General features: G+C 37.3%; 1 protein-coding gene across 2 annotated transcripts in view; it reads right to left on the bottom strand.

Moving 5' to 3' along the window:
* The window catches only part of cul2 (cullin 2), a 28,648-nt gene extending 8,073 nt beyond the window's left edge, over positions 1-20,575 (bottom strand). The window contains exons 1-13 of one of the 2 annotated variants that reach the window (XM_015338929.2): positions 20,485-20,575; positions 11,704-11,843; positions 11,218-11,320; positions 10,655-10,749; positions 8,066-8,171; positions 6,247-6,329; positions 5,282-5,378; positions 4,755-4,865; positions 3,785-3,947; positions 2,748-2,872; positions 1,878-1,985; positions 1,377-1,436; positions 943-1,071 (exon numbers count right to left, since the gene is read on the bottom strand). In XM_015338929.2, the coding sequence (XP_015194415.1) occupies positions 943-1,071; positions 1,377-1,436; positions 1,878-1,985; positions 2,748-2,872; positions 3,785-3,947; positions 4,755-4,865; positions 5,282-5,378; positions 6,247-6,329; positions 8,066-8,171; positions 10,655-10,749; positions 11,218-11,320; positions 11,704-11,822 (1,299 nt within the window). In that variant the 5' untranslated portion in view covers positions 11,823-11,843; positions 20,485-20,575. Of the gene's footprint in view, positions 1-942; positions 1,072-1,376; positions 1,437-1,877; positions 1,986-2,747; positions 2,873-3,784; positions 3,948-4,754; positions 4,866-5,281; positions 5,379-6,246; positions 6,330-8,065; positions 8,172-10,654; positions 10,750-11,217; positions 11,321-11,703; positions 11,844-14,777; positions 14,889-20,484 lie in introns of those variants that run through there. The other variant, XM_006642874.3, reaches the window with a different exon arrangement.
* Between the last annotated feature and the right edge of the window lie 33 nt (positions 20,576-20,608).

Raw genomic sequence — 20,608 nt, 5'->3', positions numbered from 1 at the left:
GTGGCATGTTCCAGCATCATTGTGCATATGAGAGGAGCTTTTATAGAGAGGAGCCATACAGTGCATTTTAATTTTAAATGATACGTGTTTTTAGCATATCAGATGAATGAGAATAATATATCACTTTATTCTTTCCAGTTCATATTTAATTTGTGCCCAAATAGTTACAAAGTTACAGCAGATATTTAGCGGTGATTTTGCTGTGATGAATAAAAAGAATTAAACAGGAACGCTTTATTGCAGATGTAAAATGAGCAACACAAATATGGATTTAATTTAAACACAACTTCCAATTCAGTGGACTACTGGACCACTCTCTCACGGTCTTCCCACAGCTTGGTCACAATGAGTGACCAGGTTGACATTGATCACTAAAAGGAAAATCCTGGAGTGACCAGTCACTCCTGCTCATATGCTCACGCTCACAGATCCCCATTCAATTTGGACTGGTACTTTGACTCTGATAATGGCCTACAATTATTGGACTGTTGGGGGCTGTAAGGTCACATCTGGTTAGAATATGTTGACAGTGAACATCCCTGACTGCACATTGGCATTTTTCTTTCAGCAGGCTAGATATGTACTGTAGCAGGCTAAATCACCTCATCACCTGTGCCCAATTAATTAAATAATCACTAATGAAGTGATTTAATTTTTATAATACCAGTCAAAATCAGGTAGCAAATCAAAGTAATTCCAAAACTATTTATTCCATATACTCTACTTTACTTTCTAAAAACATGTGTGCATAAAAGCCGTTATAAGTTTCATTTGATGCTCAGAACATGCTCTTACACATTACTTTTCAAACAGGAGAAAATGCTGACACATATCCCAAGGATACTGCAGAGCTTAGATTTGCAGGCGTGAGACACAAAGACCTTTAAGTCTCGTGGATGCTCTTGTGAAGAACATATTTCACTTCTTGTGAAGAATCCCTACCTTTTGAAAAACATCTTTATCATCGATATACTTAAATACAGTGATAAAACTGGTCAGCTTGTCCTCCACCTCGTTCTCAGTCATTCCCTTTGCAGATTTCTTCAGCAGATTGTCACAGTACTTGGCAAGCTTTAAATAAAAAAACATATATAAAGCATTCATGCACTAAAACTACAACACAAAGACCAAATCATTAAACTTCCTTGCCGTTCTTCTTTCAGAAAAAGACTGTTCAATATATGAATACCAAATACATCCCAATTTCTTTTCATCCGTCAAACTAGATGCTAAAAAAACAACAACAAAAAATGTAATTTTCTTTGTATTATTTTATTGTGTTTTTTTATGAGATTATTCCCTTTAAAGGCATTAAATTAAGTTTTTTTTTATTATGAGGCAGTTGAAGAAGTGGATTAGCAGGTTTCTGTACTCACCAATTCAGGGGCCTTGCAGATGGACTTTGGCTCTCTGTAGTTGACAACTGAAGTCAAAGCCTGAAAAAAAGAAACGTTGTCAGAAAGTTAAAGTGAAACTGAATTGAAATGAAAGTGAAATAAGTGAAAAGGCAAACTAGCAGATGTTAAGTCTAGATCACATTACAATGGTGCGAAATGTAGCTAAAGCCAGCAACATTAATACTGTTCTTAATTCATGCTGATAATTATATCCAGTACTTGGGTTCTACAACATGATTATCAGTCATTAGTTCCAATTTTTCACTTAATGTCTCTCTATCAACAACCTCAAGCGCGAAACAAACTACACTACAGTTTCGAGGATCTCTCATCATATCAGGAATAAAAAGCTACTCTTAAATGTTTCTGATATTCTTTAGCAAAATAGTACAAACTAATTTAACCTCATTACCCAGAATTCAATTACTGAACCACTGGTCAAAGCCAGCCAAAGATCAATTATTGTAATAAAACATTTACCTTATCAAGTGCGCTCATAAAGTGCTGATCACCATTCAGGACGGTGTTGATGAGCTGAACAAATTTACTATGAACCTCTAACACAGACTCGACAAACTGAGTTGGCATCTATGATATGAGAGAAATGTGTTTTATAACATTGGAACTATGAAAAAATAAAGCATATACCGTATATATCAAAACACAGACCATGCAAAATATAAATAACTGCAACCGATAACATAAAAATGCATACAGTCAAATCTTAATTTCAATTTTCACTCAAATTAAAAATGAAAATGTGACTTGCATCTTCAAGCACCTTGAGCTATACAGGCCACACAAGTTTCAGCCTGCTATGCTGAAAGGCCAGACCCTTGCTGCAGGGTGGCTTGAAACTCATAAAAGCCTCATTTTACATTCTCTGCTAAGCAAGCAAACATAATAAAAAGGTTTTCACTGGGTCATATGTGAGGCCCAACTAAAATCTTTTTTGAGTTATTATTGACCGAAAAACTAAGAACGTCTAAATCACTCAAAAGAACTTTTACATACATGTGATTAAAATGGAAATTTGAAGAATTTATTAGAATGAAATATATAAAGAATAATATACAGAATTATTGTAGACTTCTCCTTTTAAGGGCAGTGCATGTTAAGGATTGTGGGCGTCTGGAAAAAACTCTCAAGTCAAGCTGTCGAAGTTGGGGCCTTTCCAAAAACTGCAGGGTGAGATACATGTGTCCACTATCAAATTAGCCACCAAATGAACTAAAGGGACCTCCTTCCAATTGTAACCTCTTTTTCTCTGAGAAGTACCAAAAAGACCTATAGTCGATCAGGTTTCCAGTTTTCTTTTCTGTGAACCTGTAGACTCTGAGCGTTACTCACATTTTCCTGAGAGAGGTTGCTGGTGGCTCGAAGGCCCTCGTCATGGATATGGACCTGCAGCTCCTGGATCATGTGAGGTAAACCATTAGAGACTGCGCGCAGCAGTGTGTACATGTTCGCCATGTCTGTCAGAAACACAGAGCAAACAGTCACGGTGGCAGTCATTACGGGGCTGAAAAACGTTGGAACTTCTTCAGTCACTTACAGAACCCAGAATTCTCTTGCCATACTTGTGACAGCATGAATGAAGTTAGATATTTAGGAATATTTGACGTTCTGCTTGAACACTACAGAGAATGGTGCCGCACGCATTCTGCAGAATTCCAGATACTGATATATTCTGCCACGTTATATACAGGCCATACTGGCTGCATGTGATGGTCTAACACCCAATTAAGTGAATTCCCACTTCTGTTTGCATTTTTTGTCCTCTATCTGTATGTATTTCATCAAGGATTTGCACAAAAGTATTACCTTGTTTCTAAAACTACATATTCCTCCAACTAATTCTCCCTAATTTTCCATTCACTTTCTTAAATGAGTGAACTATTCAGTGATGCTGTGCTGTTCAGTGAATTAAACATGTTTCAGTGGTTGAGTCATTAATGAACTCAGACTGTATTCAATGGCATTGTTTCATTCGAGCAAACTGGTGAATCAAATGAACGCATCCTTTGAATCGATTTGCTTACCTTACCAGAATCAAATGAATCGATTCACCAAACTGAATCAAACTGCATAGCTAAGGTGTGTTAGCAGAAAAGAGCAAACAGCTGAAATATAAAAGTCACATCGTTCAAAACACTTATAGCTGTAAGCGACATGCCAAATTAATTTCTAGTTCAGATGAAGTTAAGTAAACCTGAACAGCCATCTGACCTGCAAGTGGCCGTTTACGCAGGTACAAGATGTGACCTCTGTACTCGCTGTGCTTCACAGATATAGAACATGTTTTATTTCAATTTCGAGATTCCTATAATTCCTATAATTCTTCTCATTTTGTTTGGGTTTCTCCTGTGAAAGTGTGCAAGACGCACCATCTCTCTTCTCCTGCCGGATGATGTTCTGACACTCCCCATGTAGGAACTGCAGGTGGTCGGCCACCATCCTCTGCTGGCATTCGTGGATCACTTTGGCATATGAACTGGGATGCAGGTACTTCCGACATCGCACTTCTTCATCTTTTAATCTCGCTAAAACCTGTAGGAAAAACCACGGTTTTATTGGAAACACGAGTCTTCACCTAGAGCCACTAACAGTTTTCATTCCAAATCATTCCATGTCTGGTACCATATATCTTATTTTGCCATTCTCTGGCTCACTGTGATTGATGTGATCAATAAATTATTAATGTCTGGATTTGATCCCTTCACACTTAAACTGGCAGTTATTGTCCCTCTGTTAAAAAAGAAGACAGCCTGCTCAGTGAATTAGGATGACTACAGCGTAAAAATAATGTTTTAAAACATGTACAGTACATGTTCAGCAAAGAGAAACACAATCATTCAGACCCAGAATTTTCTTGTCTCCTGATATGTGGCAACTGGTGTAGTTCTTAAATTGGTCCCCCATCAGCCCCAGAAATTAAAAAAAATATGATCTGAATTATCTTGATGCAGAGAATTTCTGCAGTTAAAGCCCTCTGATGTAAAATACCAAAAATGTTAACTTACAGGGATCCCCTAGTAAATAAGTAAATATTGGGAGTTCCTAAATTCAAACTGAATCGTGATTTAAAGCAAACCACCAGCATCCTATTTATTTTAGAAAATAAATTTGGTAAACAAAAGGAAAGGAAAATACTTTAGTTATGTATCACAACATGGAGAAAGGCCATACTAGAACAAAAAACATAAACAGGAAAGATGGAAACAGTTGATTCCTATGGAATACATACTTCATTAATAGGGAAGTAAAAGATTGAATAATTCTGCATAAGAATTCTACAATTCAGCTTAATTCGTGTGCCACTTCTACAGAACAAAGCAACTTCTAGAGAACCCTTACCTTTTCCATGTACTGTGAGCAGTTTGACTCCTGCAGTAAATTGGAAGCTTCCTGCTTGTAGTATTCTCCTGTTTTTGACAGAAACGGCCCTTCAAAGATTTCCTGATAAAACTGAAGAACAGGAAAAAAAGGAAGTCTGCAAGTGTAAGAAAAACACATTTTTTAAAGCTATTACATATATTACATAAAACTACTGTGAATGATTTCCAGTAGTCATTCAATTTTAAGAAAACCGTTGCACCAAGTATTTATTTCAATTCACACTTGAAATCACAAGAAATTGATTTTTAAGAGAGCCAATACAAGATAGAATACAAATTATTAAATCAATTTTCCTTGGAAAACACCCCGTACTATTGTTCAATAGTTAACTGACCTAATACAGTACCGAATGGATTACAATTGGATAATTACCGCCCAAAAAATATATTTCATTTAATTTCTCTAATACTATTTTAATTATATTAAATAAATTAATTTGATAAAAAGTCCAATTAAATCCTGAGTGTTCTCCAAGTTTTTCTTACCTTAAGAGGAAACTTTTTCTTGTACTGTTCAACATGAACAAAGGAGTTGATAACCCCATGGATTACTTTCTGATTAGGGTCCTCACCACACCGGTCACTTGTGATTAAAACAGAGGGATGAATTGTGAAGTAAAGCAAAAAAACACAGTTTACTCTATATTACAAGGCTATGACCATTTACAGCGACAGGTAATGAAGGAATAAATTGATTAACATTGTCACTATGTTACCATATCCTGAGAGAAAAGAGACAGAATACAATGAATATGCTCCAAGCAAACACTGTTTTATAAGTTATCATGTTCTCAAATATAAAAATAATAAAGGTTCAGGTGGGCAGCTGCGTCAGCATGCGTAGGCTGCGAAGGAATAATAATAAACTTTAATAATAATAATAAAAAACTTTATTTTATATAGTGCCTTTAAAGGTGGCTTCTCAAAGTGCTTAAATATCTGCAGACTTATTAAGCTAATCTTCAAATTTTTATAAAGGCTTTCAGTTCACCTGTGGGTATTTCGTGTCTGGCACATTCTTGTCAATTTAGATGTTTTTATCTTAATTTATCTCTAAAATATTGATGAACTCTATTTTACCACAAACAGGCAAGTCTCAGGTAAGTCACTAGGTAACTCCTGAAAAGTTTAGTAACTGACTGCAAAATCTTCTAGCGATATAGACTGAAAAGACAGGCACATTTAATGACAAGACTTTTGGTTTCCCTCAAACCATTCCTTCCACTAAAGGAAAGGCATACTGTATGTAAATGTTTCAGAAAAGGACATAACCCATTTAAAAGTATATTTTCCCAATAAATCAAAATGCTTGCAAAGAAAATTGATCATTTTTTGCTTTTCAGAGTGACCCATTTCACACATTTTGGTCATGATTGCACTAACGCTGCGCACATTGTTAAAGTTCTTGGTAACTTGTATAGGTTCGAAAAGGACAATACAACCTCACTCACTTTTTAATTTCTTTCAGCAGCATCCGGATAAGGACAGTCTGTAGGGGCTCTATCATCAGTTTCCTCCACATGTCTAATGCCAGCTGGAAGTTAAGAGTACAGAAGCAGATGCATGATTGAAGGCCTTCTTTTCTTTAGCAAGTACTTTCATTCAGCACCACACTTGTAAGATACGTGAATAAAAAAAAACAGCTGGTGAATTTAAGAGGCGATACTGAAAACCTGAGTTGAAAACCTTCTGCCATTAAATGGACAATGAATTATGTAAGTAAAATGGAAAAAATGTGAAAAATGCATTTAAATCTTACTTTCAGCTTCCAAGCACAGGACTATCTCTCTTTAAATGGGAGAGTTATCGCAATCTCCCTCAACATTTAAAAACTAAATTATCCGCTTTCTAGAAACCTCTTGAAATTATAAAAGCTTTTTCCAGTTAAGATTACTTGCCTCTACCTGAATGGCTCTCAGCCCTTTATCTTCCTACCCTGGTCTACAAGAAATGTTCATCCTTTTAAATACATTTTTGATGAGCACAGCCTGAGCACGTTTCAGGTTCTGAAGTTGACTTAGTCACTCCCTGGTTTACTTACTTTATGTATCTCAGAGCCTACTCAGCTTATTGTGCCTACAGTGTGCCAGCACGGACTGCTCTACCCTCTGACTCACTGGCTGATCTGGTTGTTTCAACACTCACCAGTCTCTTCTCAATACAATTTTTTTTTCAGGTTTAAAATCAGTCCCCCTCCCATATGGCTCTGTGGCTAAGGATCTGCGCCTGTGGCTGGAAGGTTGCCGGTTTGTATCCTGCGGCCGGCAGAGGAATCCTACTCCCTCGGGCCCCTGAGCAAGGCCCTTAACACCAACTGCTCCAGGGGTGCCGTATAAATGGCAGACCCTGCGCTCTGACCCCAAGCTTCTCTCTCTGACTGTGTGTCTCATGGAGAGCAAGTTGGGGTATGCGAAAAAAGACAAATTCCTAATACAAGAAATTGTATAAGGCCACTAAAGTGATCTCTCTCTATGCCTTTATATAGTATAGTGAACTAGACAAGCTGCTTGGTATTATAATGCAGCCTCGGCCAGTACTTTCCCTTCCTTTTATAGCACATATGCACACTAATTTTAAACTTTCAATAGGTGTACAACACCCAACCCTCTGTGTCACAGACTCACTTAAGGTAAAGTCAGTACTTGTATTGGGAGTGTCTTGAGATAAGTGCACTGCTGGATATATGTTACTAATGTGCTTCCGGATATGACTGTGTTGCTAAAATCGTGACTGCACTAGCTCAGTATTGATCCCTAAGATATTATCAGGATTCTGGAACAATATATTTTGTTTGCAGGATTAAACACAACCAAAAACCTTTTTATGATGCTGGGTGGAGTTTGAGATATCTTTAAATCACACTTGATTGCAAGTGTGGGTTCATTTTTTAGCATTGTAGTATTTAATGTATTTTCTTCTTATGTTCTTAAAAAATAGAATATAAATATAAATATAAATGTTCTAAAACACACAAATAGCATTCAGGATTTCCCAAAATGCCCATCACATGGCTTTTATTCAGTATAGGCTATTTTTAACAAAGGCTTTTTCATCCACAGTAAACATCTGAAAAAAAAACCAGAAGGAAGAGAAGAAGAAGAAATAACACAGAAAAAGAAGACCCTAGTGATATAATGCATTTTAATGCATATATAATTGATAGTGTAAACAGTTGCGGATATTTTCAAACAGGAAAACACAAAAATGTATTTTATTATATTTAAATGTATCCTAGAATATTTATGTGTCTACAATTTCATGTGGTCTTACCTCTCCAATTTCCATTAGTGGTTCATTCATGTCAACTCCACCATAGCCATACTGCAAATCTGCTTCGGTCAGTTTGTTCTTTTTAATAAACTGTGTGTTGAGGTACCTGTGTGAGAAAAAAAAAATCGAACAGTACAATATACATAAATAGTTTGCATCATATCCATTACTTACACATTACAATAAACTACGGTTATCTGGAATACCAGATAACACCAAACTGTTTCAGAATCTGTCTGCCCGCTTTGAGTTTTATACAACTCTGTGCCAGTCTATAGCTGTCTGGATTTTTCTACTATTTCAGAGTTGATTGATTGTGTATGTGATGCATCTATACTTCCTTAAAACAGTTACCCTTTTTGCAACATAGCTTGGATTTTTCAGAAATCTGTATTTGAAGAACATCGGGGTCCCTGTTCAAAACAATACATTGTGACATGAATTTTGCAGTACTATAGAAAGTCTACACACCCTTTCCAAAGTAACTTTGTAAAAAAGAAGTTACTTTCTAGCAGTTTCTTTCTAGTTGTAAACTAGTTACTTCCAAAAGTAACTTTCCAAAGTAATTGTGTGGCCTAACAGCATGAAGTTGAGACACATTTAATCAGAAGTTATTTTATCTTTATTTACACACGACTTCCAAGTGAAAACCAATGCTCAAACAATCAGAAATGTTATTACACATAAAAAGAAAAGAAAAAACTAGGGCTGGATAAGTGTACACACCACTTAGTAATAGCAATTGTAAGTAACCAAATGGCTTCCAAATCATACAATAAGTTAACTGGCCTCCAGCTGTGTTCAACTGCCATAAATCTGATGGTTTCAGAATGAAATTAGCTGCTGCAGTACTGTAGGTCTCAAAGTCACATCTCAAAGAAAAGAGTCAATGATAGGCAACAAGGAGCCATCAAAAGACCTCCGGGATGAAGTTATGAAAAGGCACAGAGCAGGAAATGGATACGAAAATATTCCAAAAACCTTAAATGTGTTTTAGTGCATGATCACGAAGAAGTGGAAGGTGTGTGGCACAACTGAGACCCCATCCTGATCAGGTTGTCCATCCAAACTGGATGACGAAGCATGAAGGAGACTGATCACCCAGGCTACCTAGAGGCCGAGGAAAACATTCAAAGAGCTACAGGCTTTTATAGCCATGACTGGTCAAAGTGTGGGTGTAACCACAATACCCCAAGCACCTCACCTCACAGAACTGGTGTGTATGGCAGAAGGGCAAGCAAGGAGCCATTACTGACAAAAACAGCAACAAAGGGATAATGCAAACATGGGGTCAGACAAAACTAAAAAGGAACTTTTGGCCTAAATGCAAAGTTTTTTACATGGCGCACAACCAACACGGGACATTATCCAAAGAACATCTTCCCCACTGTAAGAGAATGGCAGTGGCAGTCTCACGTTACTGGATGTTTCTCATCAGCAGGATAGAAGGGACACGTGTCAGGATAGAAGGGAAAACGGATGGAGCAAAGTACAGAAAAGTGCTGAGGAAAATGTGGTGACTTCTGCAAGAAAGCAGAAACCTAAAACACACAACCAAGGGAACAGCGGAGTTTCTCAGAAAACAAAAAGGTAAAGGTCCTCTATTGTCCCAGTCAGATCCGCAGGTTGCAGCCCCTCGCAATGGACAGAGCTTGAACAGTTCTGTTCAGTGGAATGGGCAAACATTACTAAATCTCTGTGTCCTGCATTGGTACAGACCTACCCAAACAAAACTATGGTTGTAATTCAAGCAAAAGTTCTTCCCACAAGTACTAATTCAGTGTTATGTACACTTATCAAACTCCCCTTTTCTGGGTTTTCACTAATAATTATTTTTCAGAATGCTTAAACCTTCGTTTTTTCACTTGGAGGTTGTGTGCTGCAATGTGTACATAATGTATGTGTGAACATTTAAGTTAACATAATTTCTGATTTAACGTATCTTGACTTCAGGCTGTTAGGCCACAAAACCTGTTACTTTGGAAAGGGTGTGGAGATTGTCTATAGGCACTGTATAAAGAACTGTGATGATCTTTGCTGGCACTCCCTTAGGGACACCCCAGTGAAAATGATACCTTAAGTTGGGGATGTCCTGTTAACTGCTTAAAGGCACAGGGACCTAGGGAACAGCAAGCAGCTAAGAGCTGTGTTAATATTATCTTAGCCCTGAATAATGAAAGATAACTTTCAGGATAGCAGGAAAAAGTGGTTAATTGTACGCATTGCTATACTAATGCTGAGATCTTAAAATGCTTACTTGAAAAAAACTATTTTATCATTAGCGTGACCTGAGACTCAAATTTACATCTTCAGAAAAGAAACTGTGGATTACTTTGTTTTGTGACCAGTGAACACAAAGGTATGTTAAATGACTTAGAACCAGATCCCCAGTGGGAAAAGGCAACAAGAGTACCAATCTAGTGTTGATCTAACTAGGGTACTGGTCATGGCCTCTTTCATCCCTGTTGCCGACTCTGACACCTTACAGAAAAACCCATCCTGCATAAAAGGTCACATAATTCTGAAAGCCACAGTAGTGTGTCTAATTCAAAAGAAATCTATGATGATGTGCCTCTTTGAGACTGTTACCTGTATAAGCAGTCCATGTAGTCAGCTCCCTTACTGTACTCCTCCCAGTATCTGTGGTACATCACTAAAACTTTTTCTTCTGACTCTAGAACTTTCTGGAAAAATAAAAGATTCTCTTAATTATGTAAGCATCATATCACCACCTCACGAAGAAAGGTTTTTTAGTTGTTTTTATGAAACCTATGTTTTTCATCTTCAGATTCTTGCTTCTTTCTCCTTCCTAAAAATGACCATAACTTTACTTCCAGTTATTCAGACATTTCATTTCATCCATGACCAGGATGTTATCGGCAAGAGTCTCAGCAAATCCAGATCATATCCCAGCAGCACAGAGCACAAGGCAGGACGACACGATGGATGGGATCCCAGTTCATAGTAGGACTCATTCTAGCTGACAAGTACTTGGAGTGGGGGAGGACAACACCACAAACATAAGAAAAACACACAAATCCAGAATCTAAACTGCCTCCATACAGCATACAAATTATAGTTATATGTCAGTAAGAAAACATGAAGCTCATCTGCATTTGAAAAACAGGCATAACGGTGTAAAAAGAACCTACCTTATACAAGAGTCGAACATGGTTTTCCAGAAATACTTTTGTTTCTGTGTACAGTCTTTCACCCAGAGGTTCTGGGTAGGCAACACACAAAGCATAAATGTCACTAATGAAGCTATTAAGGTGTCAACACATAAAATGCTTAAAGTCTGAGATAAATAAAAGCCATGGTAGAAAAAAGTATATTTACGAATATATATACAAACGATAGAAATAATGCATAAAACTTTAAGAATAGAAAACTAAAGGTACTCATGTAGGAAACAATCTGTAATATACTAAAAGGTTTAAATACACTTGGATTTTAAGTAACCTGATTTGCTTAAAGAAGCACACAGCCATACCCATACATGTAACGGTATTAGATACTGAGTCACGTATTGTTTTCACAATGTTAAACAGAATGATGCCTCATTCTGTCGGCAAAAGCAGTAGTTTAGGACACCCTGACTTTTTCAAAACCGAAAAATAGAGATGGGTTTAGGATACGAGAAGCGGTCGTTCCATGTTGCCCTCTCCACGTAGTCAAGCATCACTACTGCCTTGATTGTTGTCAGAAGTTTGTTCCATGTTTCGTCAAAATCCACCACCCGGGGCTTCAAGGACATCGTATAGCTCACGTGTCAAAGCTGAAGAGAGAAAGACAAAAAAGGGGCACATTTTTCAACAGGCCGTTCCATCCTGCAAGATTCCTTTATTTTTCAGATCCGTTTTTGACAAATAAAGCGAATCCTGGGGAAACTGGGTTCAGAAAGACTGGAAGAGTATGATTCTCGGTGGGTATCGTTCTTCCACAGCAACGTGACACAACAGCCTTGAGCAGAAATGCTCACCGCACTGAGAAAGAGAGCTGTCCGACTGCCATGTCCTGCTACGATGATAAATTTGCCTGCCTCGGAGAATGATACAGAATTTTAAAGCAGGCCATAACAATAAAAGCTTTAAATCTATATTCCCCACCAAAGGCAAAAAGATCATTTTGAAAAGGTGGAGGAACTGGTACGTGTATATTGCTCTATGAAATATTCCAGACTGTATAATGGGGTAACACCCCCATTTATAATAAGGAAATACACTGCACTCTTAAAAAAACTATGCAATTGTTTCTGGTCTGGCAGAATCTTGGCAGATAAGGTGTGTTTTTGGCTTGTTTAATTGTTGCCTTTATTTTATTCCATTTGCCTCTTACTAAACTGCGCTCAATTATCCAGCACAGCTGCGGTAATCTTGCAGTATTCTATCACCCAAAGTGCATCTAAACTAATTCAATGTCAGGATCGATATACTCTTGTGCCCTGTCAGCCAATTTGTAATACAGCAGAGGTAGCCGACAAAGTAAAAAAAACTTTACTTTTTAAAATAAAATCCACAGATGTGAAAAGTATGTATTTCTCTTATCTCTGCCTCCTTATATTTTTGGCGCTTGGTCTCTCACTCCTCCTCACTCTCGTTTACTGGCTCCAAGTCCGAATCACCATTGAGTTTTTGTTGGCACGTTCATCTCTTCCTCCACAACCCAAATAACTGTCTTTTCAAAGAGGCTCCACCCTAGCGAGTATATGGACAGATGGGCATTCGCATCTAAAAGCTCTTTGTTCCATGAGAAATAACTCCAGTTCTCTCAATGTGACAAAAAACAACACATTATAAGATTTTCTTTAAGTTTCACCGCAATGGCTAATGCTTCGGATATACTAAACACATACCTACATTCCATATTTTTTACTCCTCCTGAAAGTACTTACTCCACAAATATAAGACTTGTCGACAATAATCGGTGAGCTTGCACAAGAAACAGATCATGAACTGCTTTGCAAGTCACATCGCTTATTAGCTCCATGGAGAAGAATATTACGTTGAACAGTCACATGGATATACATCTGTTTGCTGCAAAGAATTTGTACTATTAAGAGGGAGGAACTGTCAAACTTGCATCTGTAAGAAAGCTTGAAACCGCTGATTATACATTCAACAAAGGTAACAAAAGATCCCTAATGCAATAATTATTGCTTTTTCAACTTCACAAGAAAAAAAAACTGTACAATGTTTCCTTATTACTAGTTATTGATTGTATAGTTGACAGTTCCAAGGAATCTTCTAGATGCAGATTTGACATTTATCTACCCCTTAATAAACATCACTCACCTGTCAAAAAATGACAGAAAATTAGTTATTTTGTAACTGAAAGTCACAGGACATCCACAGGTCACTATAGGCTATAGAACTGTAAAGAATTAAGCTATGCTGACAGTCCTTTTCAAAAGAATGAATGTTACTGTAGAATATATATATATATAACATCTGTAATAATTATTCCTATGTTAAATAATTATTTCTGAGCCAGAATTAAGCTTTTGCTCAAAGGTATTATTGTACACTCATTTTTTATCAATTTGAATGGTGACATTATGAGAGCTGAGAATAAGTTCTATGTCCCCACAGGTGGATTTTTTTTTTACAAATCATTGGACTGTCTGTTACAGCAAGCTAACCATTCAGAAGCTTTTGCTTCTCATAAACAAGTCACAGCTTGCTAGAATAACTAAATGTTTATTTATAAAGTGTATAGTTTTTAAATATTGCAGTTTCAATTGTTTCTGGCTCATTGTAGTGCATATTTCATAAAGCCCCTAATTGTCAAATTTACTGCTGTTGTCACACTTTTGTAGGTTAACTAAACTGTATAAATACACAACTAAGGCTGACTTGTATATCCTTTTGAGACAAGGGCCTACAAAATGTCGTAGAGAAAATTCGATAGCAAGCATTAATTGCTTATCTTAAACATCAGCCAAGAAAAATAGCTGATTGTCTAAACAATACAATGTTTTTCGTAATGTTAGATAGAAAGCTGCGAAAGAAAGTCTAATTTGACAGCGTAATGTAACGAGAAAACAAAGGAAACATAACAAATTTAACTAATTAAAAATAATCAAAGTAGAGGCACGTAAATTGAACAATACATAAAATCACATGAAGCTAAATTGTTACTTTGGTTGTTTTTAATCATCAAGAACAAATGAGCCTGTCTACCAACAGTACAACGGTACCGCCTTGTTTTCAATGAGCAATATTATTAACTTTCAACTGTCAGGATTCAACACAACGTCCCGTAAACTGTGGAGGCCTATTTGTTAAACAAGGATATAATCATTCAGGGAAAGGCATAACAACATTAATTAAACTATACGAAAAGCATTGTCATAGTCCATTCTCATCAACTAACATTTGGGCCTACCGACTCAATGTTTCTTCTTTATAATAATTACAAAATAGGGCTCGAATGACTGGGACTCGAGGGAAGGGATTTTGATGCCTTTTAAGAAATAAGAGTACAAAAAAGCAGTTACTAATTACCAATCGCATCAATAACAAAAGCGAAAGAACGGAAAATGACTAAGGAAGGCAAGATCCAACACAGGCTGTAGCGACACGACCAAAGCAGTACATACTGTGTGTTTTCCTATCATTTCCATTAAATAGACAGCATTGCTTAGCGCGTTTATCATGATCAACAGAAACGTCTGCGGAAACACCGTGGATATGACTGAAAATATAATTACCTCTGGCCAATGTCACTGAATATATTTTTAAAAACTTAAGTTCATCTGCTGTCACAGGCTTGATCTCTTTCACTTAGACCTCTTCCATTAACCTGCCTCATGGAAACTACCAAGACGTCAGCTGGAGGGGACATCGAGCAGAACAATACTCTTTTCCCTCACAGTCTCTACGCTATTGCTAAGTAATTACACAAACAAATTAACCTACATTAATTAATATCATAGCTGAAGTTAAGATCTATGCAAAAGGAACTTAATATAAATTTAAATAATATACCACTCTATTCTGTCATCCCTATTTCTTGAATTCTCATGGTGTCGGCGATGCTATGGGTGCCCAGAAAGGTCTAACATCACAAACTTTAAAAATAACTCGTCTTGGCTGAGATTTGGAGGTTATTACAGTCCAGAGAGTAAGATTACGTTACAAAGTTACCGTAGTAATGGTGCCTTACGATACGACTGTTACTGGTAGGCCAGGCTAGTGTTCGTTATTCGACACCTATTAGTAAAATTAAGATTAGTTTGTGTTTGCTCATGTAAGATCAAAACGACTAATCGTTTCATTCGACTTTTTGAAAAGGTAACCGCAAGATGACCCCTCCTTCTTTAGTACACACAAAACCATATAAACGTAAACTTTTGATCTCGATAAATGTAAATAAATCTGGCTGGGAAGAGTTACTACAGCCTTGCGTTTCTGCACTTCAAAACAAGTTCAGTTTTTAAGGAACCACAAACGGTTTAAAACCAGTGACGGAGAAACACAGATATGTGATATCGTTAGCCCAGATTTTTAGCAACTTCTACCCAAAACCCACGAATTCCCTTTACTGTTTCGTTTTATCATCTTCCGTGCCCAGATAATATTATCAGGCAAAACATGCAAGCATTCAGAATATCACATTTCCAGAACTACAAATAGGATTGATAATGTCGTATCAACTATACAAATCACTTTAAATATATGTGATGATTTACGGCTTACTGATGCTTAGGAGTTTGTTTCAATATATAACTTTAATACCTTTAACTTATCTCCTCCTTTTATAACTTCAAAAATATAGTTTAACTTTCTTCATATCCAATTAAGCATACCGTCAAAGTTCTTTCCTGGGGGGAGGACCACAGCCTCTCAAGTTAAAGGCTAAAGTGACATTTTGCTCAGTGTTCATTGATTGTTTTGATTAAGCTTCAGAGAGCTAATAAATTAATAACAAGCTGACATATTGTATATGTCTAGATATACAAAATCTCGTTGCTTACATTAACTTTTTTTACTTACTCAATATGCACAGCACACCTACTGTATATCTCCAATAAGAGCAAATGCCAGTACTATTGTAAGACAATTAAGTAAACTATCTGCATAAGTACTTTATAACCTAGGGTTAAATAGATTGTAGAAACAATTAAGTTAATTATAAACCTTTGTAAGCACTGAATGCTGTATGATAAGAAAGTCACATGGAGGTACTGTAGTAGTGTCTTAATCAATAGAGCAGAGATTACCAAGCTGCTATTGGAGAGCCAATTCCAGATCCCTTAACCAATGGATTTATACACATTGGGATCAGTTTTTTTGTGGTCACTTAAGCATGTGATATGAAATGAAAACACCCTCTAGCTCTCAATATTAGAGTTGACCATTCCTTTCTTAACTGAACCAATAATTTTGCTAAACTGATTAAAACTCACGTGTTTTGTGTCGTTACAAACGGATGAGGTGAGAGTGACCCATAAAATTGACTGAATTGTGACTCTCCAGGACCAGGCTTGGACACCTCTCTAATAAAATATAATATGATATATTCAATATCCAAATGGTTTAAAGTTTCAGATGAAAGACTAATTATTTTAGTTCACTAAAACTATTATAGTCAAACACACAGCTCCACTTTTTCTTGTTAGTCTTTTAACTTAAAAAGCAACAACCACACTTACATGTCAGGGTGATGTCACAAACAGCAACATAGTCTCCATGCACCACCAAATCTGGCGACAAATGAGGTTTTCAGAAAATTCAGTTCAGATGGCTGTTGGTGACAATGGAGAATGATGTGCAAAGCAGACCCTTCTGCCTGAATCACTCAATCTCTGCATTTTAAAAGCTTACTGGCTACTCCTAAGCCATGTTTGCATGGCATACATACGGTTCTCTTAGACATGCCAAGACAATGGAGAACGAATCATAGCTTTGGAGGGCAATGTTTTAGATTGGCTACAGATAAATCACTTAGAAGTCCAAACAGATGGATTGTGAAAAGCAGCAGGCTGCAAAATACCTTACTGGTCTTTGTGAGGCCATAAGAGTCGGCATCCCACAAACCTTATCTCTGAACTTTGTCAAAGAAGCTGTTGGAAATGACCACATAATTGAGAAGCGCAGAGGATAGTTGCAGTCCACATGCATTGCTACAAAACTAGAAAAAATCTTCTGACAAGTGAATAAGGCCATCTTACCTTCCGAAGATACATGTTGGGACAATATAAGTCTGGCCTGTGTACACTTTATATGGGGGGGAGGGTGTTGTCAGTACCCTTTTATATGTTTTGGAAATCTCCTGTTGTGGTTGTGTTTAGGAAACAGGTTTCTTGTTCTTTAGGTACTATTCTAAACAAGGATGTTCCCTGCACTCCCCGTGCAGTTTGTCAGGTGGAGGTGTTGGGTTGGGACTGCTGAGGACTGGAATGATGGCGCTGATGATGTCACATGGAGAGTGTGAGTCCTTTGGTCACAGGCTTGGAGTGGGGTAGTATTGTTGTATTATTCCACTTTGTTATTATTTTGTTCTTGCTGGGTTTTTTTTAATGAAACGAATAAAACCCAGTTCACAAACAAATGTTTAAGTTAAAATAGGCTAAGAGTTTTTGACTACAGAAACTAGCTTGTGGCTGTGTTTTGAAAGTGTCTCTTTCTCCCTTTACCGAGCTTTTGGAAATGAAGCAAGTTCCAAAGAATGTATTTTTGTGACAATGCGTTTGATATGCTGAATTGAATATTTAAATAACTGATCATCTGTACAGAGGAAAAGATAAATCTGCATTGTGCAAGCTGCTACAAATAAATAGTTATACCTTCTCTGATTTTAGTTAGCCACATCATTTTATGCCTACAAGCGATAGTGAGTATAATATTGTTTGCTTAATTGTACCTTTGATCAAAGGAATTGTACAGATAAAGATAAACATGTTCATACTCTGTATTGCTGAATTGCACACTGCATGGTCATTTATGAACAAAACAACACTTTTTGTAGTGTTGGTATGTGTGGTACATACAGATACAGTATGTGGTGGTTGTTCACTGCGATATGTGATATTTGTATTCGCCTGTTAAGAACATGTGCAGGTTGCATCAGATGCATTAAAAAGATACTATATTAACAGTGATTTACCAGGCCTTATTTCTATTACTTTCTGTTACTAACCAATTTATATGTGATCACTGAACTTGGGAGTATATAATTAAGTACCAAAAGTAAACAGAACACTTTTGCCTTACCCTAAATTACCTGGAAAATTCAATTTTAGGTTGTGTACAAAATCTTAAACGGTGTAACACTGTATGTACTTCCTGCTGCTGGAATTGGTGGTAGTAGGGCCAGTAGGGGGCGCTTACTCTGTGGTCTGTGTGGGTCCTAGCCCTAGTACAGTGACAGGGACACTTTACTGTAAAAAGGTGCTGTCCTTCGGATGAGATGTAAAACGAAAGTCCTAACTCTCCGTGGTCATTAAAAATCCCAGGCTGTTTCTCGAAAAGAATAGGATTGTTACCCCGGCATCCTGGTCAAATTTCACATTGGCCTTTACCAATCATGGCCTCCTAATAATCCCCATCTTTAAACTGGCTTCATCACTCTGCTCTACTCCCTACTGATGGCTGACGTGGTGTGAGCTTCCTGGCGCACTATGGCTGCTGTTGCATCATCCGGGTCGGGCTGCACCTTGGTGGTGGTGGAGGGTAGTGCCCATTACCTGTAAAGCGCTTTGAGTGGAGTGTCCAGAAAAGCACTTTATAAGTGTAAGCAATTATTAGTAGTAGCAATGGTACTTTTGACCACTTCTAAATTAGGATGAAAACAGCACTAAAAACTATTTTCTAGCCACTAGATGTCACTAGAATTTAATATTCCAAGTTAATTTATTATTTTACAAGCATACGTATAGCTTTTATGTACACTTTCATAATAAGGAACAATAGGTTTATTCCATGCTGAAAAGAGAAGCAAGAAAACACAGCGTTTTGGCTGTGGAGCCTTCTTCGCACACCTGACTTCCTTTGCAGCCTACGCATGCTGACGCAGCAACCCACCTGAACTAATTTCATAATATATATGTACAGATAATATCTATTGCAGACATATTATATATACAAAGTTTCTATAAAGAAAAATGAGCAATTAAAGATATTAAAATAATAGAGGTTTACCTGAGGTTAAACAAATGTCTTGGGTTCAGTGATATAAATAGTAACAGAAATCATCATTGACCCACGCTCAGTTGGACATACTGAATATGTAGTATAATGCATTCAGGTGCCACAGCTATAAAGCTAAGAAGCAAACAAGCAGCAGTCCAGACTGGGCAAGAAGGTTAAATAAGATCCCAAGGCATGGTTTAAAATCAAATTTGGCTGAAAGTTGTAGAAAACAACACTTCCATTTCTGGGCTTTACATAAATGTATATGTTCAAGTTCAGTTGAACTTGAATTACTTTAATATCTTAATATTTAGTATGTACAGTATGTGCCACCCACTGCATTTCCTTCCTTAGGTGATATATTTAATTTCTGTGTTAATAAAGCTGTCCAAGCCGAAAAATTGTGTAACCTCACCAAAAGAAATGTCTGTGGACAACCACTGTATTTCATTTCATACATCAGCTGCAACAGCCAGGTTATGGCAAAGACATTATCAACATGGTGTAAACATCATATTTAATTATTTAATAGCTGTATGATGTTTGAATAAATGTTGGAGTAAGGAGTGTCAAAGTAATTTACACAACTACGAAACAGAAACTCAATGAAACACCTAATAATCAAAGGATAAGATTACAAATGAGTGCTTCAGTCCCACTATCTCTCCTGCTTAATTTTCATGTTTTACTGGTGGTTCTTTTCTGGGTTGATGGTTAATATCATTCTGAGTTTGAAGGACTGGTTTTCCTGAATTCCTCATTTCATTACTAAACCTTCCTCCGCCGTGCCTGTGTTAGACATGTTTCTGAGGACAGGTGTTAGCACAAGTTACCATATTCAGCATTCTACACTTTCTCAAAATATATCCTCCATATACACTGATGGACTTTCTCGTTGCTTCATCGCCCCGCATCCTTTCTTATGGATGACACAATTGAGTGCGACTGAAAACTTAAACCCACTTCATCAATCGCTTTAGGTCCTTGCAACTTATTTTGTACTAGGGGTTACCTGATACGTCTAGCTTTCATTATTAGCTGGAATACTGGTCTTGTTTTATCGCATGATTTAAATATATAACGCGGTTCAGAAGTCGTCACCCTGCATAAAACACAAGAACTACATTGTGTTTTCTGTGTGCGGGAGGGAAAGACGGGGCAAAACACAACCGGCGCCAAAAAGATGAATGTGAAATAAACTAAAAATGCCCGTTTTCGTGCTACCGGATTCACAACACTGTGTGCATGTAAAGCGATGCATGAACCAGCCGGGCAAACGCCTACAGCAGAGGGAACCCCAGGACGTCATTTCTCCGGGCAACCGCGGCGTCCCTCGGAACTCGAGCCGCAGGAGAGCGCGCGCCGAGGCTGTTGCTGTTTTCTTTCGCCGCGCTTGTTTTCCCGTCCG

The sequence above is a fragment of the Lepisosteus oculatus genome, chromosome 6 (genome assembly GCF_040954835.1).
Source record: "Lepisosteus oculatus isolate fLepOcu1 chromosome 6, fLepOcu1.hap2, whole genome shotgun sequence".
NCBI classification, from domain to species: domain Eukaryota; kingdom Metazoa; phylum Chordata; class Actinopteri; order Semionotiformes; family Lepisosteidae; genus Lepisosteus; species Lepisosteus oculatus.
This window is presented reverse-complemented; position numbering and strand designations above follow the sequence as displayed.